Raw genomic sequence first — 17,500 nt, forward strand, 5'->3', positions numbered from 1 at the left:
CAGAAGAACAGACAAAACTGACTAACTTTTGTCAGTATCAAATAAACTGAGAACTAAAAGGAAATTCTCAATCTCTCCTTGTTGTATAGCTGAGCTTTTCAAACAGTTTTAACAGTTACTTTAGACTGACAAAAGCCGAATGACGAATTAGCGCTTCCAGTCAGAGACTGAGGCTACGTCCACACGTACACGGGTATTTTTGAAAACGGAGATTTTCCGTTTTCGTTTTAAAAAATAATCCCGTCCACACATAAAGGCAGAAATGAAGGAAAACGCTGCTATGAACATGCCAAAGCAGCAGGTGGCGCTAGATTCCTAACCGTGCAGAAATGTTGGCCAATCAGAAGTCTAGAAGCCTCGGTGGGAAAAAGTAAACAAAGCTGGGGCATAGAAGCAGAACCGAGTCGTATGTGTGGAGGGACAGTAACTGTGTGTATATGTAAGCATTTAAACACTGCAGAGAGTAGAATTAACAGTATTGTAGAAATTCATTTCACCGAAACAATAACGTGGCGCACAGTGTGACGCATGCACCAGTTTATTGTATTTCCAGACTTGCTTTCGGCGCAATTTACAGTGCACGCTACTCTGTTTTTGTCAGACTTGAAATAGCCGAAATACCTTCACACTACGGAACTTCTATGGCTCTTCCGTTCGACAATCTCTCCGGCGTTGGAACCATCATCTGTTTTCTCTTCGGTCACGCTCGGTTGATTTTTCTAGTCGGCACACTCATTTCCTCCATTACCCGCTGGCTGCTTCCCAAACAAACACGTGCAGCTTGGCACTTGTGCTGTACGTAACAAGTCACGCGACGTGACGCTGCGGCTGTGATTGGTTCGGCTCTGCGCTGCTTAATTTGGATTGGCTGACCTTTTTTTTTTTTTTTTTTTTTTTTTTTTTTTTTTTTTTTTAAAGAGGACAAGAGCGGCGAGGTCTATCGCGATAGCTTAATTTCTCTATCGAGTAAAAGTTATATCGCGATACATATCGTTATCGTTCTATCGCCCAGCTCTATTTGCTGGGATGAAACTGAAGGAGAGCGAGGACGAGGCTTCATGTGAACAAAGAGTTCAGACGTCAGACTCCAGAGTCTGTGAACGGGACTCCAGTGATTACAAAAACAGTCGATCAGGGTAAAATTCCCATTATTCCTTTGTGGTGGTGTCAGTGACGCAGCGCTGCGTGTGCTTTCCCACGGTGCTTTTCCTCGGGTTGATCCTGGTGTCTGACAGGTTGACGCTGACGAGCAGCTAAACAAGAAGAGATAAATTCACCAGCAGCGTTCGCCGTCGTGGCGCTGGGCGAGAAACCTTAACCGATGGCGACTGTGACATCAGACATTTTATTAACGTTTCTGTTTCAGCAATCACATGACCGGAGTCGGTCAGAGCATTCGCAGCATTTCCTGTGACACTGAAGTGAAGTCAGTGTTTGTGGGTCAGGTGGTAGAGCGGGTCAGGGCAGCGGTCCCTAATCTTTGTTTCTCCTCGGACCGGCCTTCAAGGTGTCGCCGATAACTAAAATAAAACCTGTACTGGTACCAAAAAAAGGAAGATGACACGCAGGAAAAGACCCGGGGAGACCGGGGGGCGGAGCTGGTCTAGGGTTCACCTGCAGCACGCCGGCTGACACTGGCCGAGGTCATCGGTCATTGCGGGCCTGCTGTGCTGCACTTTGCATTTGATTATACGCTCGGGATCAGTGCTGCCGTCCCGTTTCAAACGTGAGCGGACTCCATCCTGTGGATGTGAAACGAGACGCGTCTGATCTGTGAATGTTTTCAGCACACTTCGGTCCAGAAATAAACGCCCGTCCTCCTCTGTGGACAGACCTTCTTCTCTCTTTAATGAATTCAATCACGTCCTCGTCTGAAAGTCACCGCCGGCTGTCGGGTCCGACCTACTTTCTCTTTTTGCCCGTCATTAACTTAGAGGAAGCGATGCAGCGATGTGGAGCTCTGCTGATATTCCGCTGGAGTCCGTCGATCCTTCGGGAAGTGAAATGGGCACCAGCAGCCAGCGAGGCGTGCAGCTAACGGCCCGTTTGGCACCGAGCCGGCCGACATCCAGAGTTCAGCTCGGTGCTTTAACCAGATAAGAGAGGCCTGTGAAACATGAGCCCACACAAAGAGCAGGAAGTCTCAGATATTCTTCGCACACAAAACACACATTATGTCAGAAATAACAAGAAAAGACGTGAAACTGAAGGAGAGCAGGGAGGAGGTTTCATACCGAGGATAACAAAGGGTTAATACGTCGAACACGGAGGCTCCAGCCTCAGCGAGTGTTCTGTGAGCGGCCTGCAGTGATGATACAAACACGCAATCAGGATGAAATTCCTGTTATTCCTTTGTGTTCATGTCAGTGTGTGTGTGTCTGTGCTTTTCCTCGTGGTGATCCCGGTGTCCGATATACTGCTCGGTTACACTCCGTGGTCTGCATTTAAGTGTGTGTGTGCGTGCGTGCGTGTGTGTGTGCGTGCGTGCGTGTGTGTGCGCGTGCGTGCGTGTGTGTGCGCGTGCGTGCGTGTGTGTGTGTGTGCGTGCGTGCGTGTGCGTGCGTGCGTGTGTGCGTGCGTGTGTGTGTGCGTGCGTGCGTGCGTGTGTGTGCATGTGTGTGTGTGCGTGCGTGTGCGTGCGTGTGTGCGCGTGTGTGCGTGCGTGCGTGCGTGTGTGTGCATGTGTGTGTGTGCGTGCGTGCGTGCGTGTGTGCGTGCGTGCGTGTGTGTGTGCGTGTGTGTGTGCGTGTGTGCGTGCGTGTGTGTGCGTGTGTGTGCGTGCGTGCGTGTGTGTGTGTGCGTGCGTGCGTGTGTGTGTGTGCGTGCGTGTGTGTGTGTGCGTGCGTGCGTGCGTGTGTGTGCATGTGTGTGTGCGTGCGTGTGTGTGCGCGTGTGTGCATGTGTGTGTGCGTGCGCGTGTGTGTGTGTGCGTGCGCGTGTGTGTGCGTGCGCATGTGTGTGTGCGTGCGTGCGTGCGTGTGTGTGCGTGTGTGCATGTGTGTGTGCGTGCGCGTGTGTGTGTGTGCGTGCGCGTGTGTGTGCGTGCGCATGTGTGTGTGCGTGCGTGCGTGCGTGTGTGTGCGTGTGTGCATGTGTGTGTGCGTGCGTGCGTGCGTGTGTGTGCGTGTGTGCATGTGTGTGTGCGTGCGCGTGTGTGTGTGTGCGTGCGCGTGTGTGTGCGTGCGCATGTGTGTGTGCGTGCGTGCGTGCGTGTGTGTGCGTGCGCATGTGTGTGTGCGTGCGCGTGTGCGTGTGTGTGGAAATCAGCTGAGAGGGAAAACTGAGGGTTGATGGTGCGACTCCACCCATCTTCAGTTATTAGATTACAGCTGGAGTTCCACCCTGATGAAGTCGAAAAACTGCGACCGCATCACTGACCAAACAGCCAATGGAGCAGCAGCTCACTTTAACACCACCACCTTCCTGAGGCGCTGTGGTTGGAGGCCAGGTGAAGCGTCACTGCTCCTGTTTAAAAATGCGCTGAGAGAGCTGATCAGTGCTCCTCCTGCTCCTCACGCTTCACTGTAACGCATTAACATGTATAACGTAGCTATAACGTGTTTGAGCTTCTCTGAGCCTGGGCTGGTGGAGGATGAGTTACGGACACTCTGACGTTTGTCTCGTCTCTTGCTGTTGATGGAAAGTTATCCACGGTCTCCAGCTCGCTGCGTTGGCTCGCGGCTGTCCTGCAGAGCGACGATGAAATCGGACTTCAGCCGCAGCTCGCTGTGTGTGTGAACTCTGACGGCTCAGTGAGCCTCACACAGACGTGGGAATCGCCAGCCAGCAACAGCATGTTATTATCACAGGATTCGTTATCAAATTATTCAAATCTGGGGATGTGATGATCGTGTCCTCAAAGTTAAACTTTGTCAGTGTCTGTTTCATCCCGTAACATCATTTTTTTCTCACTGTAGTTTTATGTATTTCTGCGTCAGGAGATTGTCAGGCGTTCAGACCTGTCGTATGTCTGTGACTCCACAGCTGTTTCGTTCTACATCTGCGCTCTACAGGCTTCCTGCAGGAAAATCACTGGCTGAGTGGAACCGTCAGGCTGATGGCACCGTGCTGTAATCTGTAATCTGCATTTACACCTCAGACTGAAAGTGTCTGCTAACCTTCCACAGTCTCTGTGAGAGGGATGCTGTCAGACTGCAGCTGTTTGCAGCTGTCTCCTGTCGGCCAACCTGACCTGATGATGATGATGTCAGCTGATGATGTCAGATGGTAGTGAAGCGTGGCTGAGCCCAGTGTAGAGGTCGGGTGCGTTTCAGTTTGTTTGGTGTTTGCATTTGGTAAAATCAGCAGTCAAACGAGTCGCAGCAACAAAGGTGAGACAGGTAACGCCTCCTGTCACGCTGGTGACAGGAGGCGTTTGAAGATTTTCGGGCTTCGGGGACGTCAGAATCACTTCTTTGGTCACATGATGCTTTGATGCTACTCGTGTTTGCTCAGGTGTGACATCAGCAGTGACCTTGGCGCTAACACTCTGACAGCAGGGTCTGCGTTTAGTTTAAGTGAGTCAGACTGCAGTGACCCTCCCGTCCTGCGGGAGCAGCGTGAGGAGGAGGCAGCAGGATGGTCGTCTAAGCTGCTCTCACTGCTAATCAGATACAATCCTCTCAGCTGATCGCTGCTCCTCTCTCTGTCTGCAGAGCAAAACGTTTTTAGGGGCAGCTCTGTGTGTGGATGCTGAGAGGAAGTTTGCACACCTGTGTCTCAGGTAAAGCTGACTGATTGAAGGAAGCTGTAAGGAGGCAGAGGAGGCCGGCAGGTGATGACAGGTGATTCACAGAACAGTGTGCACTTCTGCTGAGTGGTAGCTTCTAGATCGAGGCTCAAGAGTTGGGAGTTCGTCTTGTAACTGGAAGGTTGCCGGTTCGAGCCCCGGCTCGGACAGTCTCGGTCGTCATGTCCTTGGGCAAGACGCTTCACCCGTTGCCTACTGGTGGTGGTCAGAGGGCCCGGTGGCGCCAGTGTCCGGCAGCCTCGCCTCTGTCAGTGCGCCCCACGGTGGCTGTGGCTACAATGTAGCTCGCACACAAGAATTTCACTCACATGTAGCAGTGTACCTGCACGTGTGATGCGACAGTAAACGTGATTTGATCTCAAATAAAATGAAGGTTTCGATATTTTCCTGAATAATCTCGACTCTGATGCCAATCGGCCTTCAGACTGCGGTCGGCTTTCAGCTGCAGCGCCGATGTTTGTGTCGGGGTGTTCATGTGACCCCGCTGGGCAGGCAGGCGCGTGGACACCTGACTTTGTGACCACGATAACTCGAGAAGGCGGCAACGTAGCATTTCAAATTGATAACAGAAGTGTATGTACGAGGAGGCTGGGGGCGGGTGTTTCATCTCCTGCAGGAGCGACGATCGGGCGTAACGCTGTAGCTTTGCCGTACCAGCTGCTTCTGTTCCAACTCTGATTTCAGCTTTTCTGACACTTTCAGGTCTCGTGTGGTCTTAAATGCACCTGTGAGTCTGCTGCTTGGGTCACAGCATTAATCAGCCGCAGACACCTTCGTGTTGTTGGCTGCACTTCCTGCTGACGTGCAGTTTATTCATCGCATTCGGCCACTGCGTGGAAAACTGTCTCGAGCCGCAGTTTACCGGCCGGAGCCGCCCGGCAGCTCGGACTGTGAAAACATTGAAAGCAGATGAGAAATGCCGGGAGTTCCTCCACCTCTGTGGGACAGACTTGTTCTCACGCCGTTACAGCTGCACACAGCTGCACACAGCTGGCTGTTTGTCCCCTCACAGGCCTGCAGCTGCCAGGCTCAGGTCAAAGCTTTAAGCCGGCAGGTGAGTGCAGGTGCACATATATTGCACAGCTGGCCTGGGACCAGAAACACGTCACTCAGTTTTATGGTGAGACTTTGCCCCGAGTCACGACTCTCAGGTGGGGCCATAAACGAGTTCAGGTGTAAGAACAGGCATCAGAGACTCGTCGCTCTCTCGTGTCTGTGGTAGTAAGGCAGCACGAGCTAACGTTCGGCCTGAAGCCATCTGCCCAAACTGGACTTTGACCTTTGACACGGCCTGGATGCTGTTAGCTAATGCTAGCCACCGCGTTAGCTGAGCAGGACAGCCTGAGGCCGACTCTCGACAGTTTTCTTCAAGTAGCTCTAAATTCTAACTCGGACTGAGTCTTTGATGAGGTGCACTTCCTGTGAACCTGTGCAGGTGTTTGAAAAAGCTGCTCTTGCTGACTGGGAGGAGAATCGACTTCCTCTCTGCTCTTTGTTCGGCTTTAAACCCTGCACCACGGCGCCGCTGTCGCCTTTGTCCCATTTCCTGCTGTCGGTTTCCTCTGCGTCAGCCTTCGTCCTCAGACCTGCAGCCTGCTGGGAGGAAGTGATCAGCATCATGCATGACAACAAGCACCGATGGTGGAGGAGGCTCGAAGCTGTTCGATGTTCAGTTTGTCCTCCTTACCTCTCTGCTTCATTCCATGTTTGGCACTGATCACCACCTGCACTCATGTATATATCTTTCACTTTAATTCTTATTCTTATTTTTTCATGTCTATTTAAGCGTAATTTATGACAGTATGTTTGCACTGAAGCACCGCAGCAATTTCCTAATGTTGTAAACCTGCAGCGCGTCACGCCGTTAATCCCGCCGGAAGCTGCCACAAACAAAACCTTTGTTTTTTCCTGACTTTGGTGGCATTAAAGTCTAAATTCTGCCCTCCTCACATTTATTTCATGAAGAATCGACTCGGAGTTCAGATGTTCCCGATAGAGCCGGTCTCTAGTGGACATCAGAGGAACTGCAGGTTCCTGGGGAGATTATAAACTCAAAGTGCAGATGTGCTTTTACTTTGGAAGTCATTCTGGTCCTCTTCCCCTCATTTCCTCTGAGCTTTTGTGCTGCCGTACGTTCTTGTAGTTCATTAAAGTAAAACCTAAAACGCAGTCTTTCTGGCCCTGTGGGTGGTGTCGGTGCCTTCTGAAGCATTTTTATTAACAAACGTATGTCTTGGCCCTGGTTGTGAAAGGTTTCTGGTTACTTCCTGGCATCTGCCAGCAGCATTACGCCTGCAGTAATGAGAGTCCTGAAATGTGACTCTGTGGATTATTATCTTTGACAGCAGCTGACGAGAAACTGGATTTGAAGTCATCCATAAAAGGTTAGATGACAGCGTTCACCCAGAGGTCACAGCTGTGTCATCACTCAGACACTTACCTGCACAGCTGGACGTCAGGTGTGCGAGTCACGAGTGCTCCCACCTTAGAGGTCCCTGACTCTTTGTGGAAAGCAGAGCTCTGCTCGAGTAAAAGTGGAGGAATGTGATCCGTTTCACGGAGAACCTCGGTGCAGTCTGTGGGCCCGACAGACGCCGTCGTCGCTGTCTGATGCTCGCAGGTGGAGGTTGTCCAGGCCTGGATGTGAGAAGCAGCTCTCAATAGGAACCCTGCTGCAGTCTCAGTCTCTCTGTCTTCTTCCTGTTTCAGCTTTCCGAAGGAGAACCCTCCAGTGAAGATGAGACCATGGTCCCAGTACTGACGTCCAGAAAAGCCAGTGAACTGCCCGTCAATGAAGTAGCATGTGTCCTGCAGGTAAGGAGGCGAGCGCCTCTCAGCCTGACATTCGTCACGTTTATCTCAGAGAGCGCTCAGCTGATCGGTTCATGAGAACGACGGTGACGCCATTAAAAATCCTCAGACTTAGACTGAGCCAATGAGACACGTCGTGCTGTTTCTGTGCGAGCTTCGTCTCTGAAACGGTAATCTGAGCGCCGCTGCGTGTCACGCCCACAGGCCGACCTGCAGCTGGGTTTGACCCAGGAGGAGGTGAGGCGGCGGAGGGCGTACCACGGCTGGAACGAGTTCGACATCAGCGAGGACGAGCCGCTGTGGAGGAAGTACCTGTCACAGGTAACGCACGCATCACACGCAGACTCACTCAAGGCCATTTCCTGTTTCTCTCTCTGTGTGACGGCGAGTCCCTCAAACGTGCAGCGGCAGAGTCACCCAGCACGCTATTTTTATCCAGAGCCTGAAACGCGTCTGCAGGCCCGCCGTGTTCCCGACTGTCATTGTTCCGCCGCCGCGTTAACCCGCGCACGTCAGTGGAAGAACACAGATTTATTTTTGCACGGCACACGTTCGTCGCCTCACAGCCATGTTAGAAACACGTGTAAGGTGTAAACGCGCTTCACCGTGGTAACCGTGACCTCATTGCTGCTCGCACCTTTTTAATAGGACTGACACGTTTGTGGTGACTGCACAAAGGAGGAGGTTGAATCCTGTAGCGTTCTTCGTTTCTGTCTCGAGCTCGTGTCACCGCCACAGCGCGGCGTTGTGAAACAGATCAGGGGCCTCGTTCAAGCGCTGCTGATTGGACGAGCCAGCTGACGAGGGCACATGACCTCTTTCAGCCCTGAAAGTATCAGGTAAAATAACTGAAGGGGAAACGGCAGCAGGCAGTCGGAGCACTGATGGAGCTGCTGCAGGCCTCCAGCAGCTCCAGCTTAAATATAGAAAGCGAGCGCGGACGGAGAGGACGGGAGGAAGCTGTCGGCTCGAGTCCAAGCGAGGAGCAGAAACTCTGGATGTCTGAAAAATGTAAACCACATCAGCTGACGTGTGCAGAAGTTTCCGTTTGACTTCACATTCCTGAGTGCTGAACAAGCAGAAAGAGAGGGTCACAGGTCACATGACCAGAACCGTGTGATGTGAGCCATGAGGGTGAGGAAGGTCAGAGCCTCGTCATCGCTCCTGACTGCTGATTGGACGGCTTCACAAACACACCTATTGTCTGTAATCTGCTGTAATCTGAGCGCATGTCCTCCTGCGATCACACGCTCGAGTCGCTCCTTCACTAAACAAACGCCAGCCCTGCAGTGAGTCGAGTAGCAGCTGCTGCGGCGCTCTGACATCACGCTGACCTCACAGTCCAGACACGAGCTGCCAAAGAGTTTGTCCTTCAGCTGCCAACCACACACGTTTACAGCTGCACCGACTCGCCTGATCCCGCCTGTGATGACTCGTTCGATTTACCCGCGCTGCTGAAATAAATGTGCAAACTCGGCGAAGCTGAAAGCGTCCACGCTGTAAAAAGTGTCTTTGTTAAAGAACATGTCCTCCAAACGTCTGTAATCATGTGACACTTGACCTCTGACCTCAGCCTGTGTCTCTCTGCAGTTCAAAGATCCGCTCATCCTGCTGTTGCTGGCGTCGGCGGTCATCAGCATCATCATGCACCAGTTCGATGACGCCATCAGCATCACGGTGGTAGGTAACCAGCGGCGCTCAGGCGTCCTCTGAAACCTGCAGGTCCTCCACACGAGGTTACACACGACAGCTGTTTGTCTGATACAAAAACGAGGTCAAAGTTCAGATGGCAGGAGCGGAGTGGAACAGCAGCTCTGTGTTCTTAGACTCAGTGACTCAAATGCAGCAAGTTTTACATGTAAAGGTCACGGGGTCAGTGACTGAGCCGTCCTGTGAGGCAGTGCTGCTCTGCGATTGGTCAGCACGGCGCGTGCTTGTTATTGTCTCCTCTCACCTTAAGCTCAGCGTGCACCGTCACAGAGAGGTGGAACGCCACAGGCACAGATTAAAAACAAGAAGTGCGATCTTCTCTGCAGCCCGTCTGCACACGTTTGAACATCTGCACGCTTCTCGTTCAGCTACAACCAGGTCAGGTCCATCACAGAAGATGGGTCTCATTTACCTAAAGTCATCGAGTTCATCTGCATCGGTGAAGTAAAACCTGAACAGGAAGGTTTGGCGCTGTGTTCCATCCTACCGGTTGTTTCTGCACGCACGCACAACACAAAGTGACAAACCGTCCTGCATGCTGGAGTCATTGTTGACAGCATAAAGTACGTACGGCAGGACCAAAGGCGGATTCATGTGCAGAGAGAGGAGGTCTGAGATGGAGAGTCTGAGTGACGCACACACAGTTTGACCCTCGTAAAAGAAGAAACGTGAGTCCCTGTGCACACGCAGGCCGGCTGCAGGCGAACAAACAGCTTCATCGCTGTTTGCTTTCAGACTTCGGGTAATTAAAGCGTTCCGGGAACCCTTCAGGATGTTTGATCAGGTTTCTGTTTTAATCCTCCAAACGGACGCAGAGCTTCAGCAGCCAGAAGGTCAGCCGATGGTCTGACTCCACCTCAGCGTGTGAACAAGCAGAAATGATGAAGAGCTTATTCATGTCATCACATTCAGATATGATGACTGTGAAAGCAGACGGGCCACTGTGAGGCCAAAGCTCCGCCTCACAGGAAATAAACATAAATGCAGAGGTGAGAGGTTACAAACAGTGCTTTTAATTTGAAAGGAAATGTGGAATATATTTTATGATGAAAGGAAAAGATGAACGATGTTGAGCTCTGATGTCGCAAACATTCACTGAAATCTTCAATAAACCCTGAACGACTCAGTGTCAGTGGGGTTTCCACAGCTGTGGGGTTTTATTGTGAACGATGGAAGAATTTAAAAACTCGTGTTGGACCTCAAAGTTCAGTCTGTGCTTTCCCCCCCCCCCAGGCCATCATCATCGTAGTGACGGTCGCCTTCGTCCAGGTACGTCCTGTTTTTACTCTTTAACAACACTGTGTGTGTGTGTGTGTGTCTGTGTGTGTGTGTGTGTCTGTGTGTGTGTCTGTGTGTCTGTGTGTGTGTCTGTGTGTGTGTCTGTGTGTCTGTCTGTGTGTCTGTCTGTCTGTGTGTCTGTGTGTGTGTCTGTCTGTCTGTCTGTGTGTGTGTGTCTGTCTGTGTGTCTGTGTGTGTGTGTGTGTGTGTGTGTGTCTGTGTGTGTGTCTGTGTGTGTGTCTGTGTGTCTGTGTCTGTGTGTCTGTGTGCGTGTCTGTGTCTGTGTCTGTGTGTGCGTGTGTGTGTGTGTGTCTGTGTGTGTCTGTGTCTGTGTGTGTGTGCGTGTCTGTGTCTGTGTCTGTGTGTGCGTGTGTCTGTGTGTGTGTGTGTGTGTCTGTGTGTCTGTGTCTGTGTGTGTGTGCGTGTCTGTGTCTGTGTCTGTGTGTGCGTGTGTCTGTGTGTGTGTGTGTCTGTGTGTCTGTGTCTGTCTGTGTGTCTGTGTGTGATGAAGCTAAGCTGTTGTCTTGTCTTGTGTGCAGGAGTATCGCTCAGAGAAATCTTTGGAGGAGTTGGGGAAGCTCGTCCCTCCAGAATGTCACTGGTGAGTTTGATCCTGACCTCCTTCAGGAGAGTGGGCGGGGGTCTCCTGCCTCGTCCTCCTGCATGGATCGCGTCTGTGGAGAACATCGCGTCTCCTAGTTGTGATTGTTTGTAATGAAATAAGCAGTTATGACACGGAGTCTGCTCCTCTGTCATCTCACAGCCAAGAATCCAGAAATTTGACTCCATAAATGAATCAGTTTAAAGGAGTGTGTGTGTCTGTTTGCTCCATCTAGCCACACCGTGTAGCGCCCCCTGTTGGCACACTGTGTGACCAGCACTCACATTACTGTGAGCACGAGCACACACAGCATTGTTCTTCTCAGCCTGAGGTCACAGGATTAATTTCACTCCTCGCGATGTTCTGAGAAACTTCTTAGAGTTTCCCTGAAAGCTGAGACTGAATCCTGGCCAACGATGCGCCGATGTCGGAGCAACGAGAGATTCCCGTGGCGACCTGAGCAGCACGGTTTCCCCCGATGATCCACTCTTCATCGGGGTTTACAGTTGGGTCGTGGCGAACGTTTGGCAGAGACAGAGGACGGAGCTGGATCCACACACTCGACCTCATTCCACAAATTTCAACTTCATCCATGCACATTTTCAAAAAGTGAATTATTAATGTGTTGTGTCCCTGACGCTCCTCAGCAGGGCGCGCAGGGAGGGGAGGAGCATGACTGTAAACACTCTCCCCTGCTGTCTTCCTCCTCAGTGTCAGGGAGGGGAACCTGGAGCACCTGCTGGCCAGAGAGCTCGTTCCCGGAGACACCGTCTGCCTGTCGGTGGGGGAGAAGGTCCCGGCTGACCTCCGTCTCTTCGAGGTAAAAACACTGATAGGTTTGTGTCAGCCTGGGCGTGAGGGAGCGAGGGATTCTGGGACAGCAGAGATGTCTGCTGGAAGCTGAGCGCTTCTCGTTTCCAAGAAAGGAACTAAATTCTTTCAGGATGAACGATCACAGGCGATCAGGTTCCTGCAAACACGGGAGCAGAACGCCCTCTGATCAGGCCTGCAGTGTAATCATAAATAAATGAAACCCCTCAGCAGGGGGCGCTCTCGAGCACGAATCAAAATGTACGTTTTGTGTGTGAAGATTTTTCTTTGTGGAAGTTTTCAGACTGCAGGTGCAGGTTTAGATGGTGAGCGTCACCACGAGCCTCCATTTTGGTTTGGGGCATGAAGCGAGCAGCAGCTTCCACCTCCAGCCTGCTGCGGCTTCTGCACGCAGAAGAAAACTTTCACACAAACTTCAGGTTTTTCATCCGCTCCGCAGCGCGAGCTCGAGAGCGCCCCCTGTCCAACAGGAAGTCCACGGGGAGTTTCTGATTATCAAGCAGCTCCCTGCTTCACTGCAGGTGAGACTGACATCAGAACAAAGAGAAGGTCGCCGCGGTACTCGTCCTGCATCTTCACCACGTGCAACAAATCCCAGTGACAGCGTATCCCTGAGGCTGGCATAAGCGGGTGTAGGCTGGTGTAGGCGGGTGTAGGCGGGGCGGGCGTAGGTGGGTGTAGGCGGGGCGGGCGTAGGTGGGCGTAGGCGGGTGTAGGCTGGTGTAGGCGGGGCGGGTGTAGGCGGGTGTAGGCGGGGCGAGCGTAGGTGGGCGTAGGCGGGTGTAGGCGGTACTTTGAGGCCTCTACTTTCACTGGGAAACGTGTGAACCTTCATTAAGAGCAGCTGCAGTCGTGTAAAGATGGCCGCCTGCTCTGAGGTGGGGGTGGGGTTAATGGTTAATGGTGGCTTTAGTGAGCAGGGTTAGAGGTTAAAGGTCAGAGTATCCCTCCTGGTTGGAGTTAAATCTGTCTCCTCCACCCTCGCAGGCGACAGACCTGTCAGTGGATGAGTCCAGTCTGACGGGGGAGACCACGCCCTGCACCAAGTCCACCGCCCACCAGCCAGCATCCACCAACGGAGACATCGCCTCCCGCAGCAACATCGCCTTCATGGGGACGCTGGTGCGCTACGGCAAAGCCAAGGTAGCAGCTCACTCTTCTTCTTCTGCTCCACAGACGGTGAAGTTACAGGAAAGAAGTGTGCGCTGAGACTCTGGCTGCAGACGGTGTGAGGAAGTGATGACGTGGCCGCCTCCTTCATATCGATGGTTCAGTGGTGACAGACGGCGTGTAGGACGCCGCCGTGGTTGTAGAAAACTGTAACCGTCATCTTAGTGGCTGCCGGCAGAATGATTAGAGCTTAGATTAGATGAGACTTTATTAATCCCTCGGGTGGGAGGGCCCCCGTTAGCACAGCAGCGACCGACGCTACAGAGTGTGAGCAGAAATACAGCGCACACACGACTGCAGAGGGACCTGCACCGTGGAGCGCTGACACAGATTCCTGCTAATCACTAACATCCAATCAAAACCCTCTCACAGCTCAGACTTCAGTGACCTCACAGCAGGCATGTTATTGGTCACATGATGTCACTAAAAAGGCTCCGACATCACAAACACGGTCCAGAGGTCCAGCTTAGGTGAAGCCAGCAGCTACGGCCACCCGTGCACCATCTACCTGTCAAATTGGCCACGCCCCTAATAATGCAAACATAAGCATGACTGCAATTTAAAGAGGACAGGACAGGTGTTATGATGGAGGATACACAGCGGTCTGTATCAGGCTGGCTCACTGCTGCCTCAGCAGGACACCAGAGGAACTGCAGCTGTTGCTATTGAAGCTTTTGCAGCTGATGTTTCAACGATGCTTAGACAGTTTTACCTGCTGAAAGGTGTTCTGATGTTCTTCAGGGCATCGTCATTGGAACCGGAGAGAACTCTGAGTTCGGGGAGGTGTTCAAGATGATGCAGGCAGAGGAGGTGAGGTCTCCCGCATGAAATCTGAATATAATTCAATACAAATGTCACAGTTGTTCCAGCCAGAGGTGCCGTGTTCATGAAACATCTGTTTCCTGTTTGCTTTGTCAGGCTCCTAAAACTCCTCTGCAGAAGAGCATGGACCTGCTGGGGAAGCAGCTGTCGCTTTATTCCTTCTGCATCATCGGTGAGTTTATGATGATCGTGTGATTACGAGGAGACGCCGTGGGTAAGGGGCCGTGTGTGCGGCGAGCTTCCCCGCTGCTGTGTCCTGCTCTCCATCGCCATGGCGTCTGCACGCCGCGCTCAGTCTGTCTCTGATGTGTTTCAGGCGTCATCATGTTGGTGGGCTGGCTGCAGGGCAAGAGTCTCCTGGACATGTTCACCATCGGTGTCAGGTGACCCTGAGTGATGCTTCTGTTTGGTTGTTGGTTGAACCGAGGCAGCTGCTTCCTCTTCTGTGTTTATCAGGTTATAGCTGAGTGCAGCGATGTGATAGCAGCAGGTTTGTGACGCTGGGTTCATGATAATAATAATAATAATAATAATAATAATGGATACTTTATTGATCCCCATGGGGAAATTACTTGTTTTTCTCTGCATTTGACCCATTCACTCAGTGAAGCAGTGGGCAGCCCACTAAGCAGGCGCCCGGGGAGCAGTGTGTAGGGACGGTACCTTGCTCAGGGGTACCTCAGGGTAGCCGTTAAGTGGATTCGAACCGCCGACCTTCCGATCATGGGGCGACCACTTTACCTACTGAGCTATCCCTGATAGCTATCCATGATGCGACCAGGAGAGTGACTCCACCCACAGACAAGGACACGAGCGTCACAGTCTGCTGTGTGATTTGGTGCACAGAGCCGTGAAACACCTCAATTCAATTTTATTTATATGGCGCCAAATCACAACAAAAGTCACCTCAAGGCGCTTCATAGATGCAGAGAAAAACCCAACAATCATATGACCCCCTATGAGCAGCACTTTGGCGACAGTGGGAAGGAAAAACTCCCTTTTAACAGGAAGAAACCTCCAGCAGAACCAGGCTCAGGGAGGGGCGGGGCCATCTGCTGTGATTGGTTGGGGTGAGAGAAGGAAGACAGGATAAAGACATGCTGTGGAAGAGAGACAGAGGTTAATAACAGATATGATTCAATGCAGAGAGGTCTGTTAACACATAGTGAGTGAAGAAGACACCTGAAGGAGCGAGCTCGGTCTCAGTGCGACAGGTGGAGCAGCCTCCATATAAATGAGATCACACGGCCTGCTGTTAGTGACGTTAGCATGAGGAGAGCCGCCTTTATAAGCGAGAGAGGAAAGTTAGCGCTGTGGGGCGGGAGCACGTTACAGGTGATTCCTGTTAGAGGGAAGTTGGGAAGCTGACCGTGAACACTGAGAGCAAACGGAAACACAAATGTTTTCTGGGTTTGTCTGCGTTTTTTCAGTGAGCATGTAAATCATAAAACAAGTCTGACTGTCTCCTCCTCTCCTCCTTCAGTCTGGCTGTGGCTGCCATCCCAGAGGGCTTACCCATCGTGGTGACGGTGACGCTGGCGCTCGGCGTGATGCGGATGGTGAAGAAAAGAGCGATCATCAAGAAACTTCCCATCGTGGAAACTCTGGGTACGTCGTGATGCGACGGAAACGGTCATGCACAGCCCGACCTTCTGTGAGCTGCACGTTGGTGACCTTTGTGCCGTTTTCCCCGTCAGGCTGCTGTAATGTGATCTGCTCGGACAAAACGGGGACGCTGACCAAGAACGAGATGACGGTCACTCAGCTGTTCACGTCAGACGGACAGCACGCTGAGGTCAGACTCCCACGCCGTTTCCTCTCACACTTTGAAACCTCCACAGCGTGATCACAGGGTCAGCTTTTAAATCCTCAGGCTACCAAACACAGCTGGGCTTCATGTTGGTGCTGGCGGGTGGTTGATTGTGCGATCAGGGTGAAGCTCGTGTTCTGCAGAGGACTCGAGTTCAGGCTCCGTCTGCTCGCTCGGAGTTTATGGGCTCAGTGGAGTCGATCAGTTTGCTGGTCTCAGATCAGTGGACACGTCGTTATCCTGTCCGGGATATTTAAGGGTGTTTGGGAATTTCCCCGACTAGTCTGTGGACTTTGAGGAGGCTTTGAAACGCGTCCCCAGGGCGTCCTGTGGGTGGCGCTGCAGGAACCTGGAGTATCGGTGAGACTGCAGATTAAATGAGACTGTAGATGTTGGTGTAAAGTGTTGGGGCCCTGGCGTGCACCCAGAGTTGTCAGACTCCCCCACAGCCGACCTGATGGAGGCGTCTGCAGCTCCTCAGACAGTCGATGAGTTGTACTGAAGCTGCCGGCCTCCTACATCTACACCAGCTTTCTGTTTTTCATAGGTGTCTGTTATTTTAATCTGAGAGACGGTGAACATGAAACGGCATCAGTGCAAATGTCCCAGTTTGACCCAAACGGCTGATTTTCACCTTCTAAAAGGTCAAAAAGGAGGAGAGGAGATCACGTGAGTCGCAACCCAACAAGCCAAGTTTAAGATCACATGAACAAAGCAATCACTGTAACTTGTTGTAAGGCTGATGCTCTTATTTTGAAAGCTGAGCCCTCTTCCTCCTCGTCGGTTTGCAGCGGCTTCTTCTGAAGCCTGATCGCAGCTGTAACGCAGAGTCTGCAGAGGGCTCACTGACCCGGTTAATCCATGAGGAAATCCCAGCTGGCATACTGGGAGAACTGGGTCAGGGCCGGTTCTGCTCACTGCAGGGAGGTCAGAGGTCATGGGAAGGTGCTGAAGGCCTGCAGGGTCACTGGCCTCACCTGTCAGGGGGCTGAAGCTGTGTTTGAGTGATACTTTATGAGGGCGAAGGCTCTGTCACGGCTGTGTGTCTGTGGCTGAAGCAAACACTGAAGCCCTGCTCTGTGCGAACCGCCCGGGCTTCAGCAGAGCGACATCGACACGTTGACAAGTCCACGAAAGTGCGCGCTGACCTTCTGGTCCTGCCTCCAGTGTCTCGAGGTCGCAGGTCTTTGTTATCTTACCCTCGGTGTTGTCTTGCAGGTCACCGGCGTCGGCTATAACGGGCAGGGGGAAGTTCTGCTGAACGGAGAGGTGATCCACGGCTTCTCGTGTCAGTCCATCAGCAAAATTGTGGAGGTGAGGTCGTTCGTGTCTCAGCTCAGATCTTCACACTGAACTCTGAACCCGGGTTTACTGAGCGTGTGTGTGCTGACAGGTCGGCTGTGTGTGCAACGACTCCATCATCAGGAATCACAACGTGCTGGGACGGCCCACAGAAGGAGCGCTCATCGCCCTCGCCATGAAGGTAAAACCCAGAGCGCCACGCTCTGAGCAGGTCGTCGAAGTCTTGAAATCAGACCAGTTGGGCTCATTTTTTCGATCCTTCTTTGTCTCACACTGGACTGAAACCAGCTGTTTTAGCTCCTCCCCCTTTCCCCCTCTGACTGTTTGAAGCGTACAAACAGTTAAAAGTAGGAGGAGCTGGAGAACCTGAGCTGATGATAAACCAGATGAGATAAAAACATGAATATGAGCGATG

General features: G+C 52.1%; 1 protein-coding gene across 2 annotated transcripts in view; it reads left to right on the top strand.

Annotated features, from left to right (window-relative positions):
- Window positions 1–17,500, top strand: part of atp2c1 (ATPase secretory pathway Ca2+ transporting 1) — a 32,732-nt gene that overhangs the window by 8,866 nt on the left and 6,366 nt on the right. For both annotated transcript variants that reach the window (XM_085424037.1, XM_085424038.1), the window contains exons 2-15: window positions 7,460–7,564; window positions 7,766–7,882; window positions 9,152–9,241; window positions 10,505–10,540; window positions 11,089–11,150; window positions 11,862–11,970; window positions 12,969–13,124; window positions 13,893–13,961; window positions 14,070–14,145; window positions 14,290–14,356; window positions 15,457–15,581; window positions 15,671–15,768; window positions 17,002–17,097; window positions 17,177–17,266. In XM_085424037.1, coding sequence (XP_085280163.1) covers window positions 7,460–7,564; window positions 7,766–7,882; window positions 9,152–9,241; window positions 10,505–10,540; window positions 11,089–11,150; window positions 11,862–11,970; window positions 12,969–13,124; window positions 13,893–13,961; window positions 14,070–14,145; window positions 14,290–14,356; window positions 15,457–15,581; window positions 15,671–15,768; window positions 17,002–17,097; window positions 17,177–17,266 — 1,296 coding nt within the window. The remainder of the gene's footprint in view (window positions 1–7,459; window positions 7,565–7,765; window positions 7,883–9,151; window positions 9,242–10,504; window positions 10,541–11,088; window positions 11,151–11,861; window positions 11,971–12,968; window positions 13,125–13,892; window positions 13,962–14,069; window positions 14,146–14,289; window positions 14,357–15,456; window positions 15,582–15,670; window positions 15,769–17,001; window positions 17,098–17,176; window positions 17,267–17,500) is intronic.

This window comes from Rhamphochromis longiceps, linkage group LG11 (genome assembly GCF_057381845.1).
Source record: "Rhamphochromis longiceps isolate RC_006_pf linkage group LG11, R_longiceps_female_GT1.1, whole genome shotgun sequence".
NCBI classification, from domain to species: domain Eukaryota; kingdom Metazoa; phylum Chordata; class Actinopteri; order Cichliformes; family Cichlidae; genus Rhamphochromis; species Rhamphochromis longiceps.